The 21482-nt window shown below is 48.6% G+C and overlaps 1 protein-coding gene across 4 annotated transcripts in view; it reads left to right on the top strand.

Annotated features, from left to right (window-relative positions):
* The window catches only part of LOC144116017 (uncharacterized), a 142770-nt gene that overhangs the window by 96948 nt on the left and 24340 nt on the right, over positions 1 to 21482 (top strand). For all 4 annotated transcript variants that reach the window (XM_077650678.1, XM_077650676.1, XM_077650677.1 and 1 more), the window contains one exon: positions 8664 to 8724. In XM_077650678.1, coding sequence (XP_077506804.1) covers positions 8664 to 8724 — 61 coding nt within the window. The remainder of the gene's footprint in view (positions 1 to 8663; positions 8725 to 21482) is intronic.

Genomic DNA, 21482 nt, shown 5'->3' with positions numbered 1-21482 from the left:
CCGGGTGCAGGCTCCTCGGTCCGCAGCCCCAACTGCGGCCTCTATCCGACGCCTGCGTAACGACGTCCGCATGACCTGCTTCCGCTGCGGCCTGCGGGGACACTACGCGAGGGACTGTGCCGGCCCTCCAACGTCGGGAAACGATTTGGCGGAACTCCGGGGGCACCGTTCCGCCGAATAAAGTCCGTCCCCACACTCCTTCGTTCTCCGCGTCCCCTCCTTTCGTCGGCTCTGATTACCACTGATGCTCCTTACGTGCTCGTCGACGTCGCCCTGCTTGACTGGCACGTAAAGGCCTTGGTTGACCCTGGAGCGGCTGTCAATGTACTGCACAAATCGTTTGTTGCTAACGCGCCCCACCTGCTTCTGCCAGCCGCCAAAACCCGGCTCTTAGCTTTTAACGGCACCCCTGTGGAGCAAGTCGGACGTGTTGTCGTCAACCTGACAGCACTCGGAAATACCATCTCCACCGAGTTTGTTGTCGCAGACAGCCCTATTTGGCCAGTGGTCCTCGGGTGCGGGTGGTGCCAGCAAGCCGGAGTCGTCCTTAATTTTACTAGAACCAAGCCATGGGCGAGCCGAACTCTCTGTGGGCCGGGCTGGCTTAGCCGGGTTTCCAGCCTCGGTGTCGCCTAGTGGCAGTCCCTGGTGTCGGCGACCAAGCGTGCCTCAGCATCTCTGCGTGACCTCGCGACGAAGTGGCCGTGTCGAGTCAAGCCGTTCGACGTCACTACCGTGACTGTGGCGTCCGCCGTGACCCTGCCACCGGGTGCGGCAACGTGGGTGTATGCCAAGCTTGACAGTCCGGTCACAGCAGACGTGCTGTTCGAACCCATCCGGTGTTCAGCTCCAGCCCGTCAGATGACCTCCCCTCGAAGCCTTCTGCCTGTGCTCAAAGGAGAGGCCCACGTATTTATACTCAACATCAGCAGCGTACCTCTCGCGCTGACTCCCGGCACGCAATTGGGTACAGCCTCAGTTTTGGACCCCGGGTCACCAGTGGCGTCTCTGCAACCTGAAGCCCCGCCTCGCCACCCTCCAGCGCCGGCGATCCTATCATGGGAAGAATTTAACTTTGGACCCAGCCTGACCTGCGCGGAGCTCGCCTCTCTGAAGACCTTGCTGCTCGAGCATCGCAGTTGCCTTGCTCTCAGCGCCGGTGAACTCGGGTGCACTTCCTGGGCTCAACACCGAATCAACACCGAAAACCGCGGGCCCGTTCATCACCAACCTCGCCGTGTAGCGCCAGCCGAACGGAGAGTCATCCAGCAGCACGTGTGCGACATGCTTGACCAGGGAATCATTGCCCCTTCTTGTAGCCCTTGGTCCTCCCCTGTCGTCCTTGTGCGCAAGAAGGATGGAACACTCCGCTTCTGCGTTGACTATCGGAAGCTAAATGCTATTACTAATTGCGACGTGTACCCGCTGCCTCGCCTCGACGATGCGCTTGACCGCCTGAAGGGGGCCCGTTATTTTTCCACGCTAGATCTGCTCTCGGGCTACTGGCAGGTGCCTGTTCACCCCGATGATGCGGAAAAGACGGCTTTCGTGACTCCCGACGGCCTTTACCAGTTCAACCGTATACCCTTCGGTCTCTCGAACGCTCCAGCCACCTTCCAGCGTCTCATGGACCGAGTCTTAGGCCATTTGAAGTGGACTATGGCGTTGGTCTACCTGGATGACGTAATTGTCTACGCGGCTACATTTGAAGAACACCAGAGACGCCTCAAACTCGTCCTCGAAGCCCTTACCTCTGCTGGGCTTCGCTTAAAACCAAAAAAATGTTTCTTCGGTTTCGCAGAGGTGACGTACTTGGGTCACGTTGTGAGCCGGCATGGCATCAGTCCCGACCCTGAAAAGCTAAAAGCGCTTACAGCTTACGAAGCTCCCACCACCGCCAAGGAGCTTAAAAGTTTCCTTGGATTTGCTTCGTATTTCCGTCGTTTCATTCCGGACTTTGCCAAGCGCAGCACTCCATTGACCGCCCTGCTGAAGAAGAATGCACCGTGGAGTTGGACGCAGGCCCAACAGCTCGCGTTTCTTGACGTCAAGCACGCCCTCCTCGAGCCTCCTACATTGGCCCATTACGACGAATCGGCCCCCATCGTCCTCCACACGGATGCCAGCCAAGATGGGCTCGGCGCTGTCCTCCTGCAAGAAGACGAGTCTGGTGACCACAAAGTCCTAGCTTATGCCAGCCGCCAGCTTTCCGACGTTGAGCGCCGCCGCCACTCTTCAGAACTCGAGTGCCTCGCCGTTGTCTGGGCCGTCGAGAAGTTCCGTCCCTACCTGTACGGCCGTCACTTCACCATAGTCACGGACAATAGCGCTCTCACTTGGCTGCAGTCCGCCAAACATTTGAATGCCAAGATTGCACGCTGGTCCCTGCAACTTCAAGAGTACAATTTCACAATAGTGCATCGGCGCGGCTCTGCCCATCAAGATGCCGATTTCCTTTCTCGCCACCCTTGTTCCGTGACGGCTTTGACGGACCTGAGGACTGCACAAACGCAAGATCCCGCCATTGCTGCCATAATCCACTCCCTTGGCACCGCCGCCGGCGCAGGCCTCCGCCAACTACGCCGGGTCTATCGAATGAAGGACGACCTCTTGTGTCATGTGAAGCGGCTCCGTGGTCGACCACCCGTCTGGTTGCCAGTTGTGCCGGCAACACTGCGGTCGCAAATCTTGCGCGGCTTACACGACGCTCCCACGGCTGGTCACCTTGGTCGCGGCAAGACCTACGCACGAGTGTCGGAGCGGTTTTGGTGGCCTAATATGTCCAGAGATGTCAAGGAACACGTGGCGTCCTGCCAGACATGCCAGTCCAGAAAACCGTCCACAGGTGTAACCAAGCCACCCCCGCAGGCTTTTTCGCCACCAAGTTCACCTTTCGAGCTGGTTGGACTGGATCATTTGGGCCCGTTTCCGAAAACGCGTGCCGGCAACCGGTATGTTCTGGTTGCGATCGACTACTTCTCCAAGTGGGTCGAAGCACTGCCCGTTCCAGACACGTCGTCCGCTCATGCCGTTGCGTTTGTGGAACAGCATCTCGTTCTTCGGCACGGTGTTCCCCGGCGCCTCATCATGGACCATGGGAGCTGCTTTATGTCCCATGAATTCGAGCGAGCCCTCCGCTCCTTCGGCATTGCGCATTCCACTACATCCGTCAATCATCCGCAGTGCAATGGCCTCGTGGAGCGTGTTAACCGTACCCTCACGGATATACTCGCATCCTACGTCGCTCCGTCCCACACAAACTGGGATTGTTTTGTTTCTGCTGCAGCTTTTGCAGTCAACACTGCAGCGCAAGAAACAACGCATGTGACGCCGTTCTCAGTCGTCTATGGCAGAACGCCCTCCATCCCTCTCGACGCGCAGTTGGGCCTTCCCCATCCTACTGCGTCACCAACTGAATCTGCTCAACGACTTCATTCCGCCCGCCTCGACGCCCAGCGCAACCTCCTCACGGCTCACGCGCGTGTGCAAGCGGCCAACGCGGCAGCACCACCACATCCCCCCTTCCGGCCCGGTGACTTGGTCCTCGTTCGCCGCACCATCCGTGCGACTGGCCGTGCCGCAAAGCTCTTGCCCCGATACCGCGGCCCTTACCGTGTCGTTGCCCGACTCGGCCCCGTGACATACCGCCTCGAAGACCTGCCAGAGCATCGACCATGCGGTGTGCACCACATTTTCCCAGAGCATGTTTTAAACATGAAGCGATGTGTCTACGGCGCCTGCGGTGACTCCGACTTAGCTACCGGGTCCTCATCAGTGCCGTCGTCGCCTGCTGGCTCCATGCCTTCCCCACGCAATGCAGTCCCATAAACGGATCGCCGCTCAATATGCATAAAACTCCCTGAAGTTAGTCTAACCGGTGTGGGACCTTCTTTGGCGACTGCAGACACCTTAGCCCAGCTCACACACTTCGAATTCAACGAAGAGTGTGACCGTTTCCTATCTGCGAGCCCACATTGCATCGCCCCAGGAAACCCTGCATCAAAGCACGGCCGCCGCCGGTCGTGCTTCGCCGGCTCTCCTCCGTACTGCTGCTATATTTCTCTGGGCGGGCCCGTGGCCACCCCGTGGCATCCCACACCGTAACAATATATAGGTAACTCGCAGAGCGATGACTGTGAGCCTACTTACAGGCAATGATGCTGCTGAGATCAAGAGTAGCAGCTCTTTCTGACAACCAGCAATATGAATAGCTATTCCCAACATTATGGCTGGCTAAAGTTAACTTTAGTGTTACAAAGCACAAGTTCTTCAGTGGCGTGCACAGGTTATCATTGATGGTATTTGTTTTGAATGCATGAACATTCAGCTTGACATCAAAACCTAGTGGGCACTGAAACTCTCTTAGATGTCCTGGAGACGTTTGGGATGCACTGTGTACGTCTAATGGAGTTTCAGTGCCCATTGGGGACTGAATGAGTTAATCAAACTCATCTGTTCACAAATCGTATTCGAACCTAATGACATTAGTAACCCAATGAAGGAGCCTATTACAGTAGCCGATGGGTAATTCGGACTTGTAGGATATTTCGGACCTCGATGAGGCACCGTCAGTCACTCCATAGAAGCGCATACATATTCGCGACGGATATTTCGAACTTCAGTAGTCCGAAAGTTCGATTTTTCGGACTAATTTCAGTCGCCTGCGGGCCAAAATCGGCCATCTTATCGGCTTTTCACTGGCGCAAAAGGCGCTATCTTGGATTGAGGTGGATTTACGCTGCAGTTGGATTGGCTTGACATGCTTTCGGTACCTCATTTTTGCCAGTAGAGGTCCCTGCGATCTCTGACACTTCGAGGTGGCAGCTGGATTGTCATCGCCGTCAACTTGCTTTTGTTGCTGACATTGTTGTGGGCAGTTATCGCTTGTCCCATACATTGAAAATTGGTTGTTGGGGGAAGGAAATTGTGCAGGAGCTATCTCGCACCTCAGCGGGAAGGGATAAAGGAGGGACTGAGAGAAGAAAAGAAAGAGGTGCCGTAATGGAGGGCTCCGGAATAATTTCGACCACCTGGGGATCTTTAACGTGCACTGACATCGCACAGCACACGGGTGCCTTTGCGTTTCACCTCCATCGAAAAGCGGCCACTGCGGCTGGGTTCCAACCCGGGTACTCCGGATCAGCGCCCTAACCACTGAGGCACCGCGGCGGGTCTCATACGTTCGCCCTTCGCCGTTTCGTCACTCGGGTTTCTCTGACCGTGTCGACCGACTGGCGCTCAGTCTTCACGAAGTTACATCCATTCGCCGTTTTGTGATTGCGTCCGGCGGTTCCGCTGCTTTGACCGAAAAGTGCCTTATCTTTGCGTGTGTTTGACGAGTGGTGTTGTGCATACTTGGGTTGTGGACAACATGGCCCCGCCGGGTCCGTCAAAGAAACGTGGGAAGTATTCCAACTAAATTTGGTGACCTTGCTGTAACGTACAACTTTGGCGCCAGTATAGGCGCAAATCGTCGTCAGCAAGAGAAATTTTCCGCAAGGTAAAATCAGTGACATTTTTGAGCCGATTTCATCTCAATAAAGTGATTTTTTTGTACTTCGCGGATTTTTCGGACTGTTTGATTATTCGGACCATTTTTCGGGTCCCTTCGAGTCCGAAAAATCCGTCGGCGACTGTAATGACATTGCATCCTAATGTTATTCAGGTTGAACGACAATAAATTTTCCTGTGTGCGGCAGACCAAGTTTTTCACAGGAAATGCCTTGAATGTCTGAAGGTTTTTGGAGGAAGAGCAAGAGATAGGCTATGCATTCTTTGTTGAGAATTTGACTTTAAAATGGCACCGAAGGGAAGCTTAACGTGTGGCACGTGGCACCATCTGGTGCCCTCCAGTAACGTGTGTGCACACGCAGCGGTGTCTCGTGGAAGTGGATCACGATAGCACTGTGCGGTAACTCCCCACATTTAGCATAGTGCGTGCCAATACCACCACTGCGTATCGTGCCCTGCCACGGCTCACGCACAGGTCGTCTTGAGGCCGCCAGATGGCACCACATTCCTTTCAACAGTGTGCCCGTCTGCTGTGTTGGGGCCAATCAGCATGCGTGCAGTGGCAGTACACGGTACGCAGTAAGCGGTTGCGGTACGCGCTATGCTAGAAGTATCTATGGTCATGATCTAAACCGAGAGGCTCTCTGCCAGTCAGGTTCACAGTCAGCTGTTACTGCATCGTGGACAGATGCACTGATGTGCCGCATGATGCTGCTCTTCGTTTCCTGACCCGCGAGCACACTCCTGTGGCTCTCGCTGGCCCTCAGCACATTGATTTTATGCAAAGCCTAGCGCTACTGCGCGCGGGCTTTTGCCGCGTGCTGGCAGTTGATTCCATGAGGAAAGAACTAGTTCACTCGTGTGACAAGTGCAAGATACTGCCATTTTGGAATGTTGCGATGTTTCGCTGCAAGTTTAGATTGACAAGAAATTCGTAACTTCTGAACGTTTAGGAGGTTTGAATAGTGGAGTTGTGGTGAGAATTACTATCCAAAAACTATTCGAAGTTTTGAATATTCGCACACCCCTAGTGATGAAAGAGTAACCTGTAATTGGTCTCTCCAAGTTCACTCTTATCGCTATCTAATGATGCAGTTGATCAATCGTTAGTTGCATTTAGATTTATTTGATGGCCTACATGGGGCGAGGTGGTAATAGTTAAATGGTGCAACGCACTCACTTTATCCTCTTTATTTGACTTTGCTCAGTACTCATTGGAGTGATTGCTCAGGGACTGCTGTGGGTGCACTTTGGCATGGAATGCTTCTTTCTCATCCTCCTCGCCTGTCCTCCTGTACCTCCCGTTTTTCTCTCTATCTCTTTGCTCGGGTTGTTCACTGTGCACCTGCTTAAATGTATTGTACAATAACTGTTGGATTCAGTGGGAGCAATCCAGGTTGTAAGTGCTTCTATTTGCACTCCAGTAATTTTATTTAATTAAACTGCTGCAGCAGTCAGTAAATGAAAGGAGTCATCTCTTTCCACATATTAAGATGTGAGAGCCATACTTAAAAAGGTTTATCTTTCTTGCTTGTACATTGCTACTCATTGTGCGAAAGTTCAGAGGCAAATTTGAAGGCAGAAGCCTCATATGGTACATTATTAACAAGAAGCCTGGCGTCGTCGTTGGCGCCCAGGAAAAGTGGTCCACAAAACCCTTAATGACGTCATCAGCAAAGAAAAAATTTCTTCCGAAGGGGTGGGGAATTGAATCAAGGACCTTAAGATTGTGAGGCGAGCACGCAACCCATAGGCCACAAAACTGCGCTGCTTCTTGGTGAATAAAGGTGAAGTAGTGTGTTGTCTTACGACTGTATGCTAACGAGTAGGTGTCTCATTTGAAAGGCAGGGAAAAAAAATCATCTAAAAAATTACGTAATTTTTTCTTGGCAGTGGAGGGAAAGCTACGGGGGCAGAGCACCTGTAATTGTGTCACTCCGCCAAATAGTTTGGCCGCAGCACATTGTGCCTGGCTGCCTGGTAGGCTGCATACTGTGTTGTGGCTTCACTGTGTCACTGGTCTAGCTGATGCCACCTAAGGAAGCTTTTTGTAACCAAGCATTACTAAAAAATTTGATATTATCATGCCTCAGCAAAATCGCAAGTGCTCACTCAGGCTCACTGACGAAACTTTGGCCAACCTACAAACTCACTCAAACTCACATTTGCAGGGGCCCGGACTCGCTCGACTCACTCATTTAGGCTGTCAGCTCACTTGGGCTCACTTAGACTCGTGAGTCATCTGGGGTCAACCACTTGTAATGACTCACGACTCACTTCAAGTCGCGTCTCATTGGGGTCACTCACTCACTTTGACTCATGACGAATCACTCACTCATTTCGACTCGTATAAGCATGGGAATGCAGGTGCTCGACAGGGGACCCACCCGCCTCTGGCACGAATTACTGTGAAACTCTGTCAAAGCTTCCAACACGTCCCCACACTGCACCTGCATAAACTAAAGGGACAAAATGCTGTCTTCCTTGTTTCCACGAAATCCTCTTCTTTGTTGCTCACCCACAGACATCGAGAAGCCGCCTCAAGCATCCTTGGTCGCAACAGTAAATCTTTCTTCCTTTCCGCTGTCAGCAAATGAAAAGATAAAAATCTCCGAGTGCACACTATCATGGCAAAAACACGATCATGATCTGAGCCGGAGCCTGAATTCAGGTCACATTCAGATCATGATCTGAATGAGAGTCTGGACTCATGCACGACTGGGGTCATGATTGAATACGTCTGAGAGAACTAGACTGAGTCCGCCAACCTGTGGTTAAAATCAGAGAAACTGTTTTTGCCGTGACTCTCTAACGTTGAATATTGGCGGTTCTGCTAGAAGTATGCCTTCAGTAATGAGTGTTGCCAATATACTGTGTGTCAAGAGAAAGCTGTCAACTGAAACAGGTGACTATATTCCAGTGTGTAGGAAGAGAGGGAGTGTTTCGACTCTGTGACTTCTGCTCCATTGCCAAGCAAAGTTGTCTCAGAGAATAGGCGGTACTTGGCATTCAGTGCAAGTGTTTAGCTCATATGGTGCTTGCCGCACTGTGGTGTTTTTTGCACATGTGCTTTAATGTAATGTCAGCAGCCTTTCGGTTTTCTTTCAGTAAGAGAAATGCTTTCGCTTTTACAGTTTGTCGTTTCGTTACAGGAAACTGACTGTGCTGCAAGCCACGGATAGGGCTGCAGTGGATGAGTGCAAGAACCATGCAGTGAGCATCTGCTTTCCTTTCGTTTCTTTCTTGGTAGTTTTTAATGTCTGATTTCAGTAGCATGTAGAGAGAGGTCTGTGCAGCATGGATGTGTAAAACGGTGAAAAAATTGGAGGGGACACTTAAGCCCCGCCTGGAGGGTATGACGCGATAGCGTAATGGGTTAATTCTCATATATGTAGAAGGTCATTCTCTACATAACATTCGTAGATGCCCGGCAGTCCTCATACCCCTCCTGGCGCATTGGTGCAGCGGTTAAGCAATGTGCCACTGCCCTGCGATAGCAGTTGCTCTCAGCAGTGGGCATTGTGCAGCTGAGGTCGCTCTTCCCGAGTGACCAATCTTTAATTTAACTGCCACCTGCCGCGGTGGCCAGGTTGTGATGACGCCGCAAGGTTGCGTGGCCTAGGTGACCCACCTGCCTCCTAGGTTGTTCTGGGCACCACCTGCCAGAGTCTTGCTCGAGATTTTTCACTCACAATACTGACACTGAATTTTTTGCGTAATGGGGCCTTTAACCCTGTCGCGTTAAAAGGAGCTATGTGACAAGGACAAGAGCTTGTTTATTAAAGATGTTTTGGCTGAAATGGACCGCACAGTACAAGTTCAGGGGAATATGCAAAGTGCAGCTTGAAATGAGCTTTGCAAAATTTGCAAGACAGCAGATATTAGTTGGCTGTGTCGAATGAGAATGTTGAGCAAAGCTGTATCAGTAGTCAAATTTCATGGTTGCCTTTTGTGGCTTGCCCGTCTGGGTGTGAATGCCAACTGATTGCAAATGACATTGTTCCAGTGGCTTTGACAGGGCAAATGTGGTTCATGTGCAAGTCCATGTTGTGCTCTGGCATCACACCGGAAGAGTGTAGGTACTCTATAGTTGTCCCCATACCGAAGTCAGGACTGGCCCAGTGTCTCTCTCAGCCCTCCGCTTTATTTCCCTCATGCCTAGAATTTGCAAGCTGTACAAACACATTCTTGCTGCACACTTATCATGGTCGTTGCAGTGGTAGGAAACGTGCGTCATTTGCGCCAGCTTGCTCCATTTCAATAAAGCTGCTGCATGCTGCCGCAAACAGGGGTTTTTGAGAAATTGTGCCAAAGCTGTGCCAAGGCAAGCATTTTCCAGCACTAGGCGGCTGGAGTGACTGCCTAATGGGAAGTGGGGTCGCAGCATTTCTTCATCATTCAAGAATGAAAGGGTGACAGATGAGCTCCAGTCTAATCCAACTGAGGACAGTCTTGATGGGAGAGGGAGTGAGGGTGGGTCAGTGCTGCGGGCTGTGCTCGCTTATACTTTTCGCGATGCTTTTTTTTTTGTTCGGCTCTAATGTTATGAGTCGCTGCAGTGTGGCCTTGGTGACAAGCGCTCTCGCTCGTGTGTGCTCTTGGTGGCGTTGTGATGGCATTCTTGTAACTAAAAGGGAAGCTTTTCTGTTTTGGTTGTCTCTGCGCATTTAACCGCAATGATGTAGAGTGGCCAAAATTGAATCCTGAAGAATCGTAAGTAAAACGAATGGCGATAGCTGCTCGCTACCACACCGGTATCTCGTCTCTCTGTGGAAAGTTTGTATTTTTACTGTTTTGGGTAGGAAGACTGAATACGATGGAAGCCCAGATAGATTGATTTGCATGAGGGAACATGACAAAGTGATGCAAGGCTGTCACAGATCTCCCCGGAGAACACTCAGACCGAAAGAATGGACTAGGCGACAAGTGTACCCACACAGATGCACATTTAATACACCCTGCGTGACACACACACTAGCACACAAAACTAACAAAACCAACACAAAACACTAAGACTACCAATACACACGACCCGGGAACACTGCTACCAGCGTTCTACTACTAGCATTTGGTGTTCGTGCTCACGGTTCGGTGTTGATGGAGCATTTTATGGGTCTAGTAGCCAGCGTGGCGTCGCTGGCGGTGTCGTTGGCGACGTAGTACAAACTCCCAGTCCAAGTGTCCCTGGAGGTGATGTTGGTGATGTTGGCATTGTGGGCACCACACGGATGGGTGGCAATAACGCTGGAGACACCCCTGGCCGTAGCAGGCGGTTGAGTCATCCGTTGGCTCCCCGGAACGGGATCAGGAACAGCAAGAAGTCCACGGTGCGACGCTGTAGAACTTGAGATCACCGGAGCAGTAGCCGGCGTTGTTCTCTTCCAGCCGAGGTGTTGCTGACCCGCCGGAACCTCCGCTTCTCTGTTCTTCCCCCCCATGCCACGCTCTCCCTTGCGCTTTTATAACCTTGGCGTTAATACACGTCAGGTACACGTCATCCTTGTCGTCGTCGTCTTCGTCTTCTCTACTCCACCAATCATCTCCTCCCACCTCACAAAATACTTCTTCATCTTCTCTATTCTTCGGTTAATACACATCATTTTTATCGCCATCCTTGTCGTCTTCTTCAAGCCTCTTTCGTTCATACTTCTATTTCAAACTCCCTATTATATGTGACAAGGGCCCCCACTCTCAAGAGGTTTTCTATGAAAAACTGCTCACATCATCCTCATCCTCAAGTCTTCCAGCCAACCGACTATCTTCTGCGGCGATTCTGGATCTAGCACACAACACACCACAATGTCAAGCACGCACCAAAAGCACACCACTAACACAGCACACCAAATTGCATTTACGGAACATTAACACACCACTGTCGTTGTTCGTACGGTGTCCTTAATAAACATGTTCATGTCGACAACATACTCAGTAGTAGCACACAACAACAAAAATTAGAAGTGGTTTAGCTCTGGTTAAACCTTGAGTGATGCGATACCTACGGCTGGCTGAGCGGAACTTGGTCACTTGACCAACCACGTGACAAACCATGTGATCAGCCATGGCGCCGCGCCGCCGGCAGCTGCTCCGCACCACGTGACCAACCACGCCGAAGGCTGGAAATGCTACCGTAATGTAGCTATCGCTACAAAAGATACATCGCAGAGATAGCTAAAGCTGTTTAGTTGGCTCTATCTGTATAGAGATCTAATTTGCAACATATGACCTCCATTTTGCCTGGCACATTCGAAAACACGTCTTCCTTGTTTTGGAGTAGAGCCCTAATCTGTGATCTTCGGTCTTCATTCAAATTGGGGTTTATTAGTACTTTATCCCATCCTACACTTTTCTTCCCACTGCACGTGGGCACCTCGGCAACATCATCTGTCTCCTCGACCCCTACCGAACATGCTACCTTGGGGACATACCGTACGGGACCTCTTTCTTCATATTTTCGCAACATATTTACATGGAAAACCTTCTTAGTGTTATTTATCAATAATTCATAATCCATGTTATTTTTCTTCTGCATTACAAGGTAAGGGCCCTTCTATTGCGTCAGTAACTTATGATCTGTGGGTAGCAGGATGAGAACCCTGTCGCCCGGATACAGATTTTTGTGAGTGGCTTTCTTGTCATAGTAGCCCTTACAGCATTTGCGCGCCCTTTCCAGGCCTTGATATGCAAGCCCGCATGTTTCCTCCAACTTGTCCCGCAACTTAAGAACGTATGTGTATGTTGTCTTGAGATCTGACGCAATCTCTTTATTGGCCCACAGCTCCTTGAGTATTGTAAGCGGACCTCTAACGGTTCTCCCATACAACATCTCGAAGGGCTAGAAACCAAGACTCGTTTGTGGTACTTCACGGTAAGCGAACAAAAGAGCTGGGAGATATCTATCCCAATCAATGGGTCTCTCATGGCACATTTTTCTGATCATATTTTTGAGGGTGCCGTTGAACCGCTGTACAAGCCCATTACACATGGGATGGTATGGCGTTGTTACTAACTGCCTTACTGACAAAAGGCGGTTAACCTCCTTCATTAGTTCCGACGTGAAGTTCAAGCCCCATTCACTCAAAATTTTCCTCGGGAACCCATAACGCGAGAACATCTCCACAAGACCCACCGCCACATGGGTACTGTCAGTAGTCTTCAATGGAATAACGTCAGGATAACGAGTGGCCGCGTCAACCAGAGTAAGCACATATCTATTGCCTCTGGTGGATACTGGAGAGGTTGGCCCCACAGTGTCAATAGCCACCCTTTGAAACGGTAGGTCAATGGCTGACATCTTGCCCAGAGGTACGGGACCAACTCTTCCCTTCGGACTGTGCACTGGCACACGTCACACGAGCAAACAATGCGTTTAACGTCGCTCTGGACACCTGGCCAGAAGAACTCCTCAGTGATTCTAGACACTGTTTTCTGAACACCTTGGTGTCCGGCCATAATGGCGTCATGTCCTAAGCGTAACACTGTTTCTCTCATATCTTTCGGCAACACCAGCTGTTGGACCCACCTTCCTGAGCTAAATATGCATTCCCTGTGCAGAAGACCGTTTACCAATTGATATTCGAGTGACGTACGACTGCTCTTTTCACTTTTTCCCCAACTCTTTTGAAGCAGGCTTTCAAGCTCGGGTCTTCTCTTTGCCTAATGGCAATTTCGCCTGGTGTTACGCTGAGGCACATCGTAACGGGAGTAGAGAGCGGACGCTGTGTTGCTCGGGCTGTCACTTGAGCTCTTGTCTCCCCTGCGATGAGAAACTGACTGCCCCATCACCCACCTGAGCTGTCGTGGGCCTTTCCTCCTTTGGGTGTTCCTCAACGTCGAGCATCCTCCACTCGGGATCAGGGTCCTCGACACTTCTTGCACCCGTAATGTTTCCCAAGATGAGATCATAGATGGGTTGCTCTACGCAATTTGCCACTACCTGTCCAGTATAATGTGGCGTGGACAATAGAATCCTGGCTTCGTGAAAGTACCTTACTGTGCTATATACAAGATTGACGGGCGACGCTCCCCCTGTAAGGTCCTCGTCTTTTACAGGCTTCTCCGGGCCAAAACTGTGTTGGCTCTGCTGTTTCTAAGCACCAATATAGGACGGTCCCCTATTTGCCCAACCACCACCGGCATTGCTGCTTTCGACTTGGGTGTTCCACTCACCACCTCATTTTCCAGCGGCATTTGCTCTTCTCTTAGCTGTGAAACTTCAGGTGGCGTGACAAGTTCTACCCGAGAGTCGACAACGCATTCAGCTTGGTCCTGTATTCTATATCGGCACTCCTCCACAGTGTGTCCTCTCCTCTTACAACCTTGACACACAACCTGTGTCTTTCGGGCAACGTTACTAGTCCGACAGTCAACTGCACGGTGTCCCACCTTGCCACAGAGAAAACACCTTACTGGCGCCTTAGGTGCACTGCCATAGGCTCTTGGTTTTGTCGCATCTGCCTCTGGGACCTTTTGTGTTTCCTCCCTTGCCTTACTTGTATTTCTCAGCCCTTGAGCCTCGAGAAATTGGTCTGCAGTGTCGGCAAACTCTTCCAATGAACACAACTTTCTTTCTTTCTTTCTTTCTTTCAGGAATAGCGCTAGCTTTGGACTTCAGCATGCTAAAAACTGCTCTGTCACCAGCTTGTCACGCACCCTTTCAAAACTCTTTCCTGTGTTTGACATATCAAGCCACCTATCAAAATAGTTGGTCAGCCTGCAGGAAAACTGCTTAGCGGTTTCAGAATCCTCGGGTTTCGCAGTGCGAAATCTCTCACGAAAACCTTCTGCCGTAAGCCTGAATCTTTGGAGTGCCTTGTTGACATCTTCGTAGTCCATGGAATCAGCAGCAGGCATTCTCCCAAGCACATTCAGCGCCTCTCCGACTAAACACATGTTCAATGCCATGGCCCATTCACTGTGCTTCCAGCCTTGGCCCAAAGCTATCCACTTGAATCGTTGCAGATATGCATCCAAATCATCACTTTTGTCATCGAAAGGAGCCATCAGCTTCCTTGGACGAACTCTGGCCGGTCTAGGAGATTCTCTACCCGCTAAGGAACGCTGATCACTGTCTGTGATCTCCTCATATCCTCCCGCGACATGCGCCTGTTTACACAAAAGAAACTCCTTCTCCCGTTCTATCCTTCTTTTCCCCTGTTCTTCCTCGCGAGCGTCTGTGCGCGTTTGTGCCCTTTCCTCTCTCTGCCTACCTGCCTCCTCTCTCTGCCTCTTTCCCTCCTCCTCATAGAGACGTGTCGCCTCTTCTTTGCTTAACCCTAGAATGAGCGCCAGTTCTAATGTTTTTGCCAAATCCATCCTTTCTGCCGTCGAGAGACCGGAAAGATCCCAGACAAAGCAAAAAGAAAAAAGGAAATGAATCCTGGCCCGGGCTCGCCACTTAACTTTGTCACGGATCTCCCTGGAGAACACTCGAACCGAAAGAATCGACTAGGCGACAGGTGTACCCACATAGACGCACATTTAATACACCCTGCGTGACACAAACACTAACACACAAAAGTAACAAAACCAATACAAAGACTACTAATACACACGACCCGGGAACACTACTACTAGCGTCTACTACGAGCGTTTTACTATTAGCAGTTGGCGTTCGTGGTCACGGTTGGGTCCAGTAGCCGGCGTCGAGGTGGCGTTCGAAGTGCTCAGGCTGGCGTCGTTGGCTCCATCGTACAAGCTCCCGGTCAAAGTGCCTGTGGAGGTGATGCTGGTGAGGTTGGCGTTGGGGGCACCACCCGGCTTGGTGGCAACAGCGCTGGAGGCTCCCCTGGCCGTAGCAGGTGGTTGCGTCATCCGTTGACTCCCTGGAATGAGTTCAGGAGCTCAGGAACGGCAGGAAATCCACGGTGCGACGCCGTAGAACTCGAGATCACCGGAGCAGTAGCCGGCGTTGCTTTTTTTTCCAGATTTGAGGGCCAATTTTCGGGGTGCGGCTGATACACGCAGTGTGCAAAAATTTTTAAAGTAAGAACACATTAATCAGGAAATGAGCGACATTTATTATGTGTTCAATCATCACTAGCGGAGTGTTCAGACTCCGAGCTGGTGCTGTGCTTTTGTGTATGCTCATCCCTCAAGAAGTCGCGTAGCATGTTCGTTGTCAACACGTAGCAGAGCAGCTCTTCTCCCAGTTCGGGAAACTTGCACGGCCTGCCTCGGAAAGCGCACTTTTTACATCTTGTGTTCCTCAATGCATCCTTTTGGTTGCACCATCGTCAGACGCACTTCTCGGCCTCATCTAATTTCCTGCTGACCGAACGATTGTCGTGTTCTAAAGCAAACTCCCAGCCGTGTATCTATTAAGGTGCTTGCCCATTGTGCTAAAATTGCTTCGCTCGGCGGCAGCACACGAAAGCCGCAACTATGGTGAACTAACACGCTACCACAACTCCTGTGCCTTTGACTGCCACAAAAAGCTGGAGCTGATGATACTGATGCCGATATGGATAGCGGGAGTTCGTGGCGGAGGAAAAAGGTGATGATGATGACCCGCAGCCTCGGGTGCCATCCGGGGGCGGCACGTGGAAGCTCCTGTGCATGTGCGTGGCCTCCGCGATCAATCACCCCATTGCTTGCGGCTGGAGCTGATCACAGAGGCCACGCGGCACGTGCATTTCGAAGGCTATTCTGGCGTGGGTCGTGGAAAGTTTGGATGTGGCCCTTACACAGATTCTTTTTTTTCTTCAAATATTTCCTTCTGGGGAAAAAAGGGTATGGCCTGTACACGGGCGCGGCCCTTACATGTGTTTATATGGGTCTTTTGAAAAAAAACAAAGTTCTATCTTGTACAGTTTTCCAGCTTGAAAACTTTCAGTCACTTTAGGTCCTATAGTTGGGCACACCATTAGGCGAAACCTTCCCAGCATAGGCAGTATCAAGTCCCGCCCAAATGACGTGTAAAGCCTACAAATGAGACAATTGAAATTGGTAACATCAACCTTTTTTTCAAAACAGGCTCATATTTGAACAAAACAGGCCCAAATAAGAAACTAACCAAGGTGCTGCCACCAATGCTCGTTGCTGGTTCCTCCAGTCTTCTTTTCCCTCTGAAGATGATAAGGCAGCATCCTCAGAGTCACTGCTACCTAAACCGTCAACAAAATCAACCATGGACTCTGCTGAATCATGAGATTTGCCCCATTTCAGAGCACATGCCACACTGACAGAGGTGGCCATTCTCAGTTTCTATGCTCCGCTATTTTCGCAAGGAAAAATCACCGCTGCACGAAAAAAGACAAACTAGAAAATTAAACTGCAGTTTTGTAGCTTTAAGGGAGATAGGTCAGCGTGTTCAAGAATGGTGCAGAAGCATTTGAAATTGGCATCTGCATTCATCATTAGTAATAAATGGGTCAACGGTGGTCAAGGGTCGCTGCACCAATTTTATTATAGTGTGTTTTCGTTTGGAATGATGTCTAAAAGCATCAATAACTTGAACCGTCATGTAGATTACAGTTGTACTCAGTAAATGATTTATAATTTAATTCAGTTTCAGTAGCTGAATTGTGGTTGTTACATCACAAGTAGATATGAAATCATGTGAGGCATACACAAACTGGAATGTAGTCGCTGCTTTCTCGTTTTAATTTGCTCCAGCTGTTACGCTAGCCTGTGCCACAAGCTGGAATAACAGCAAGTGAATAAGCAGCTTAGGATTATATTGCAGTTTCTGTATGTCTCATGTGATGTCATGCTTACTCATGACATCAGACGTGCTGTTCGACTGCTGAAACCAAAACCAGAACCAAAACTACAGAGAAAAAATTCAGTTATGAATTTTTTTACCTAGCACAGGCAAATTTCATGTCGTAATCCGTGTTTACTAATGTCTTGTGCGTTATTCCGAGGCAAGAACATACAACAAAAATTTGTTCTCTACCCCTTTAGTGTGCACAGCACACAAGAATCTTGCATTTTCCCTCCATCGAAATGCCACTACTGCAGCTTAGATGGGATCCCGTGTCCTTATGCTCAAGAGCCAAATGCAGTAATCACTGAGCCACTGTGGCAGGTGCCTTTCATGTATAACTTTCAGTCTAACCTGAACAGTGCAGGTTTAGTGCTCTGAGCAATGCTGTACAGTGCTCACCTTGTGCCAATTTTTCTGAGGTGCTGGTGTTCTGTTCGTTCGGATACCCTGGACCTAAGCATGTGCAAGCCAGACATAACCACAGGCTTGGTTGTCTGTGGTTCTGCCGCATCTGGTAAAAGCATGGGTTTGCGCATTGGGCACATGCAAAATTGGTGTCATGCAGATACGCTGTACAGATTCCAGTCTGCACTGGTAGGGCTGTTTCATCAGTGTCGCTTGTTTCTTTAATCCTGTGTAGGATGCAGCCAGGTGGTAGTGAGAATATTAAAGGGACACTGAGGATAGCTCCTTCCAATTTTGATTCCTAGTAAAAATCTATTCTGTGGCTCTGTCCCGGTCTGGCTGAGAAAATTGCATTTAAGAATTTTCTCTTCAGTCTATTTGAGCTCGTGACATCTTCACCGAAAAGGACTCTGTAGGGACCGTTTTGCAGTGAGTGGCAGTGCAGCTTAGCTTCAGGGAGGAGGAAAAAAACTTTATTATGAAGAGCACCCCTGCAGAGGGTGGGAAGAAATGGTGCTGTCATTCCTCTTCCTGGGTGGTGCCCTCTGAGATTCGTGCTAAAGAACTGTGTGGACACACCGTAGTTTACTTGTGAAATTGGCCAGTGATGCCGACACTTGTAGTATTTCATCGTTCCTTCTCTTCTAGCTTATAAAGCTGTTTTCAGTGAGCGTAGTCGCTTTGTGATTAGAGCACAGTGCTACTCTATCCATACAGGCCAGCTTCAGTTTGTCATCAGGGGGATGTGGCTTTCAACACAAGCTTTTTTTTTTGGTGGACTTTGATGACATTTTTTTTGTGTTAGTAATGCTTAAGTGCACAGAATTTCAGCATTATATTGAAAACTTTTTTTTCAACAAATTTTTCTCTTCTACATCTTGCGGAAAGCCTGCAGGCTTGACAAAATGTGGCAAAAGACTGCTTCAACCTTCATAGGATTTCATTATGTGTGCTACGTGTCATGAGTCGGGGATCATGCGTATCCTAAAAACCTTTGAATTTCTAGTCTGTTAAAGGACTGTAGACACCTAATTTTATTATGCGTTTCCTTCTTTCAAACAATGCGTTAGACATTAGAATACATGGATTACCGGGTGGTATTTGACTACAGCCGCTCAATAATTTATAATAGAATTTCTTCTCTTATATGCTGTTTCGGTTTCGGTTTCATCAACCGAACGACCACTCTGACGTCAAGTTGATGTTTTGGTCATGTGATCCACCAGAAAAACTGCAATATAATCACTGATATGCAGTTTTAACTCACTACGACATTTAATCCAGCCTCTTCCAAAACCTCGAGTGACAGTAAATGACCTGTCAGCAAATATTTTAGTTATTCTAGTGGATCACGTCACCAAAACATCAACTTGATGTCACAGTCATTCGGTTGATGAATCCGGAACCGAAACAGCGTCAAGAAGAAATTCAATTATAAATTATTTAGCGGCTGTACACGAATGCCACAGGGTGTTCCATGTATACGAATGTCTAATGCTTCATTTGAAAGAAGAAAACATGCATGCAAAAATTTAGTGTCTATAGTCCTTAAGGGAGATGCGGATCTTGAAATAAACATTTTTAATATTAAAGATACATAATGAAATTAGACATGTATATGAGTTTCCTCCTATTTTAAAAATATAACTAGTTTCAGTATGTCTCAGTTCCCATATTATAGAAAAATAATTGAAGACTAATTATTTAAATTTTTACAGGTTAAGACACTTCCTTTATATATTTTTTGGTTTTGATTGAAATGAAGCTGTAGCCAAAGACCTGCCATCTGGAGCTCCACAGTTAAGTTCTTTCTGAATTCAACAGTATAAGATTAATCAAAATTGCACCATAAAAACATAATAAAAACTTCCGTAAGGCTAGTCATGTTGGCAACAAGCACTAAGCTAAGAAATTTGCTTTTGAAGTGCGTGCATCAGCCATTTGGAGGTTGTTGTAGAGGCATCAAAAAACAACGGAATGCGGACGTTCCAAAAATTTTTCAGAGTAGTCAGGAATACCAAGTAATGGAGAAGAGGCCCAGTTTTGAAACAAAACCAAGATGGCGGCCATCAAGGGCGCGGTCTTAGGAAGCGATGGGTGCGAAGTCCTGTCGCATTTCACTTTGAAATCGCCATTTCCGGGCTTCGTAAGCACGAAATATGTAGATATTTTAGTAGTTGGAAGTCGAATTTAGACATTGAATTATTTTAGGCAAGAACATTAGTGTTTACTGGTCCCGAATACACCATTTTTGCAAAATCAAAATTTTCACATTTTTTTATAATTTCAAGACCCGCGCGCGTCTCCCCTTAAAGGGTGTGTCATTTATTTTTAATGATAGGTGTAACGTTAAGAGGCAGGAAGAGAGCAGGAGCGGGTTAGAAACAAATGTGAGTTCATGGTATATGAGCTGAATTCAAGGAGAAATAGGCATGTACAGGGCATGTAATGTGAAGAGCAGATAACCAATGCTCTCTCAGGGTAATGGAGTGGATTTCAAGAGAAGGCAAGCTCAGCAGGGGGCAGCAGGTTGGCAGGTGATGGTAGGAAGTTTGTGGCAATAAAAGTGGCCGCGGCTGGCTTTAGGTGGTGTTAACTAGGAGGAATTGGAGAGAGACCATTGTATGCATTTCACATACTTATAATGCGATAGCAGTAGAGTGCACGTTCGGCGGAAACCACGGGGCTGTTTGAGAGAAATTTCCCTTGATAGATGATCTACAAGGTCGCGACGATACATGGAATTGAAATTGAATAAAACATCAGATAAATTGTGATTATAAGGTCACATCATGACTCAGGCATCATTATGACATGTAAGAGTGTGAAGTAAATTAATTAAGCTGAAAACCAAATTGAGATGGGATGGAACTCAAACCCAGGACCGTTTGGTCAAGAGTCAGGTATGCTACCCCTAGGCCATCGAAGCACATTCGATGGATTGTGGTGAATAAAAATTAGTACGAAAAAAGTAACAAAGACAATTACCTTTTCAAAATGAAACAAAAATAAAATAAAGAACAGTGTCCATCCGTGTCTGCGAAGCGGTGTGCAAAGAGGACCCTCAGGCCGCTAAAGGGACTCATTAACGCTATCATGTCGTACCCTTAAGAGGTAGATTAAGTGTCCCTCATTTTTTTTCTTGCGGAAATCGTCTACGAGGGTCGTTAAAGGTTGGTGATGATGAAAAAAAGCAGCTGCGAAAGGTCACTTCTGCCCACCCTTTTTGTGTGTGTAAAAAACATTTGTAGTAGAAAATTGCACTGCTGGATCCAAGCTAGGTGTTGAATCTGTGCAACAGTGACTGAATTCACCATTGAGTGACTCAACACTGGCAATGAATGCACACGTGCATATGTATTCTTACTTTTTCAGACGAACATTTATGTGCTTTGTTGCTGGTGTAACCAGTGATTTTCATCTACTTGTGGGACCATTCAGGAAGCACTCTTTTAATAAATGTCTCGTAGGGTAGTTAAGTTTCGTCACCGTTGCTTCTGCTGCCCTCTCAGCACTTCAGCCCCTATCCAAATTGATCAGAGTGAATATAGCTACCCGATCTGGCAACACGCTATAAGCAGCAATGTAAACAAATCTCCGGGGTTACCCAGCGATTTTTCAAACTGCGTTAAAAGCAGTGAACTTGGCTTTGCTAGTCTGGAAGTGGTGGCATCACTTGCAGCAAAATCCGCTTCTGTTCAGCGATTGATTATGAACTCCTGAAGACAAGTTCTCTGTACAGAGGACTGTGGATAGTTAAACTCTTTCTGAGCCAGTGTCAAGGGAACATGTTGCAGGGATTCAGCATAAATAAGCAGTTTGGAAAATTTGTGGACTTTTTTGCATATCACGGCAAATT

Source organism: Amblyomma americanum, chromosome 1 (assembly GCF_052857255.1).
Source record: "Amblyomma americanum isolate KBUSLIRL-KWMA chromosome 1, ASM5285725v1, whole genome shotgun sequence".
Lineage (NCBI taxonomy): Eukaryota > Metazoa > Arthropoda > Arachnida > Ixodida > Ixodidae > Amblyomma > Amblyomma americanum.
This window is presented reverse-complemented; position numbering and strand designations above follow the sequence as displayed.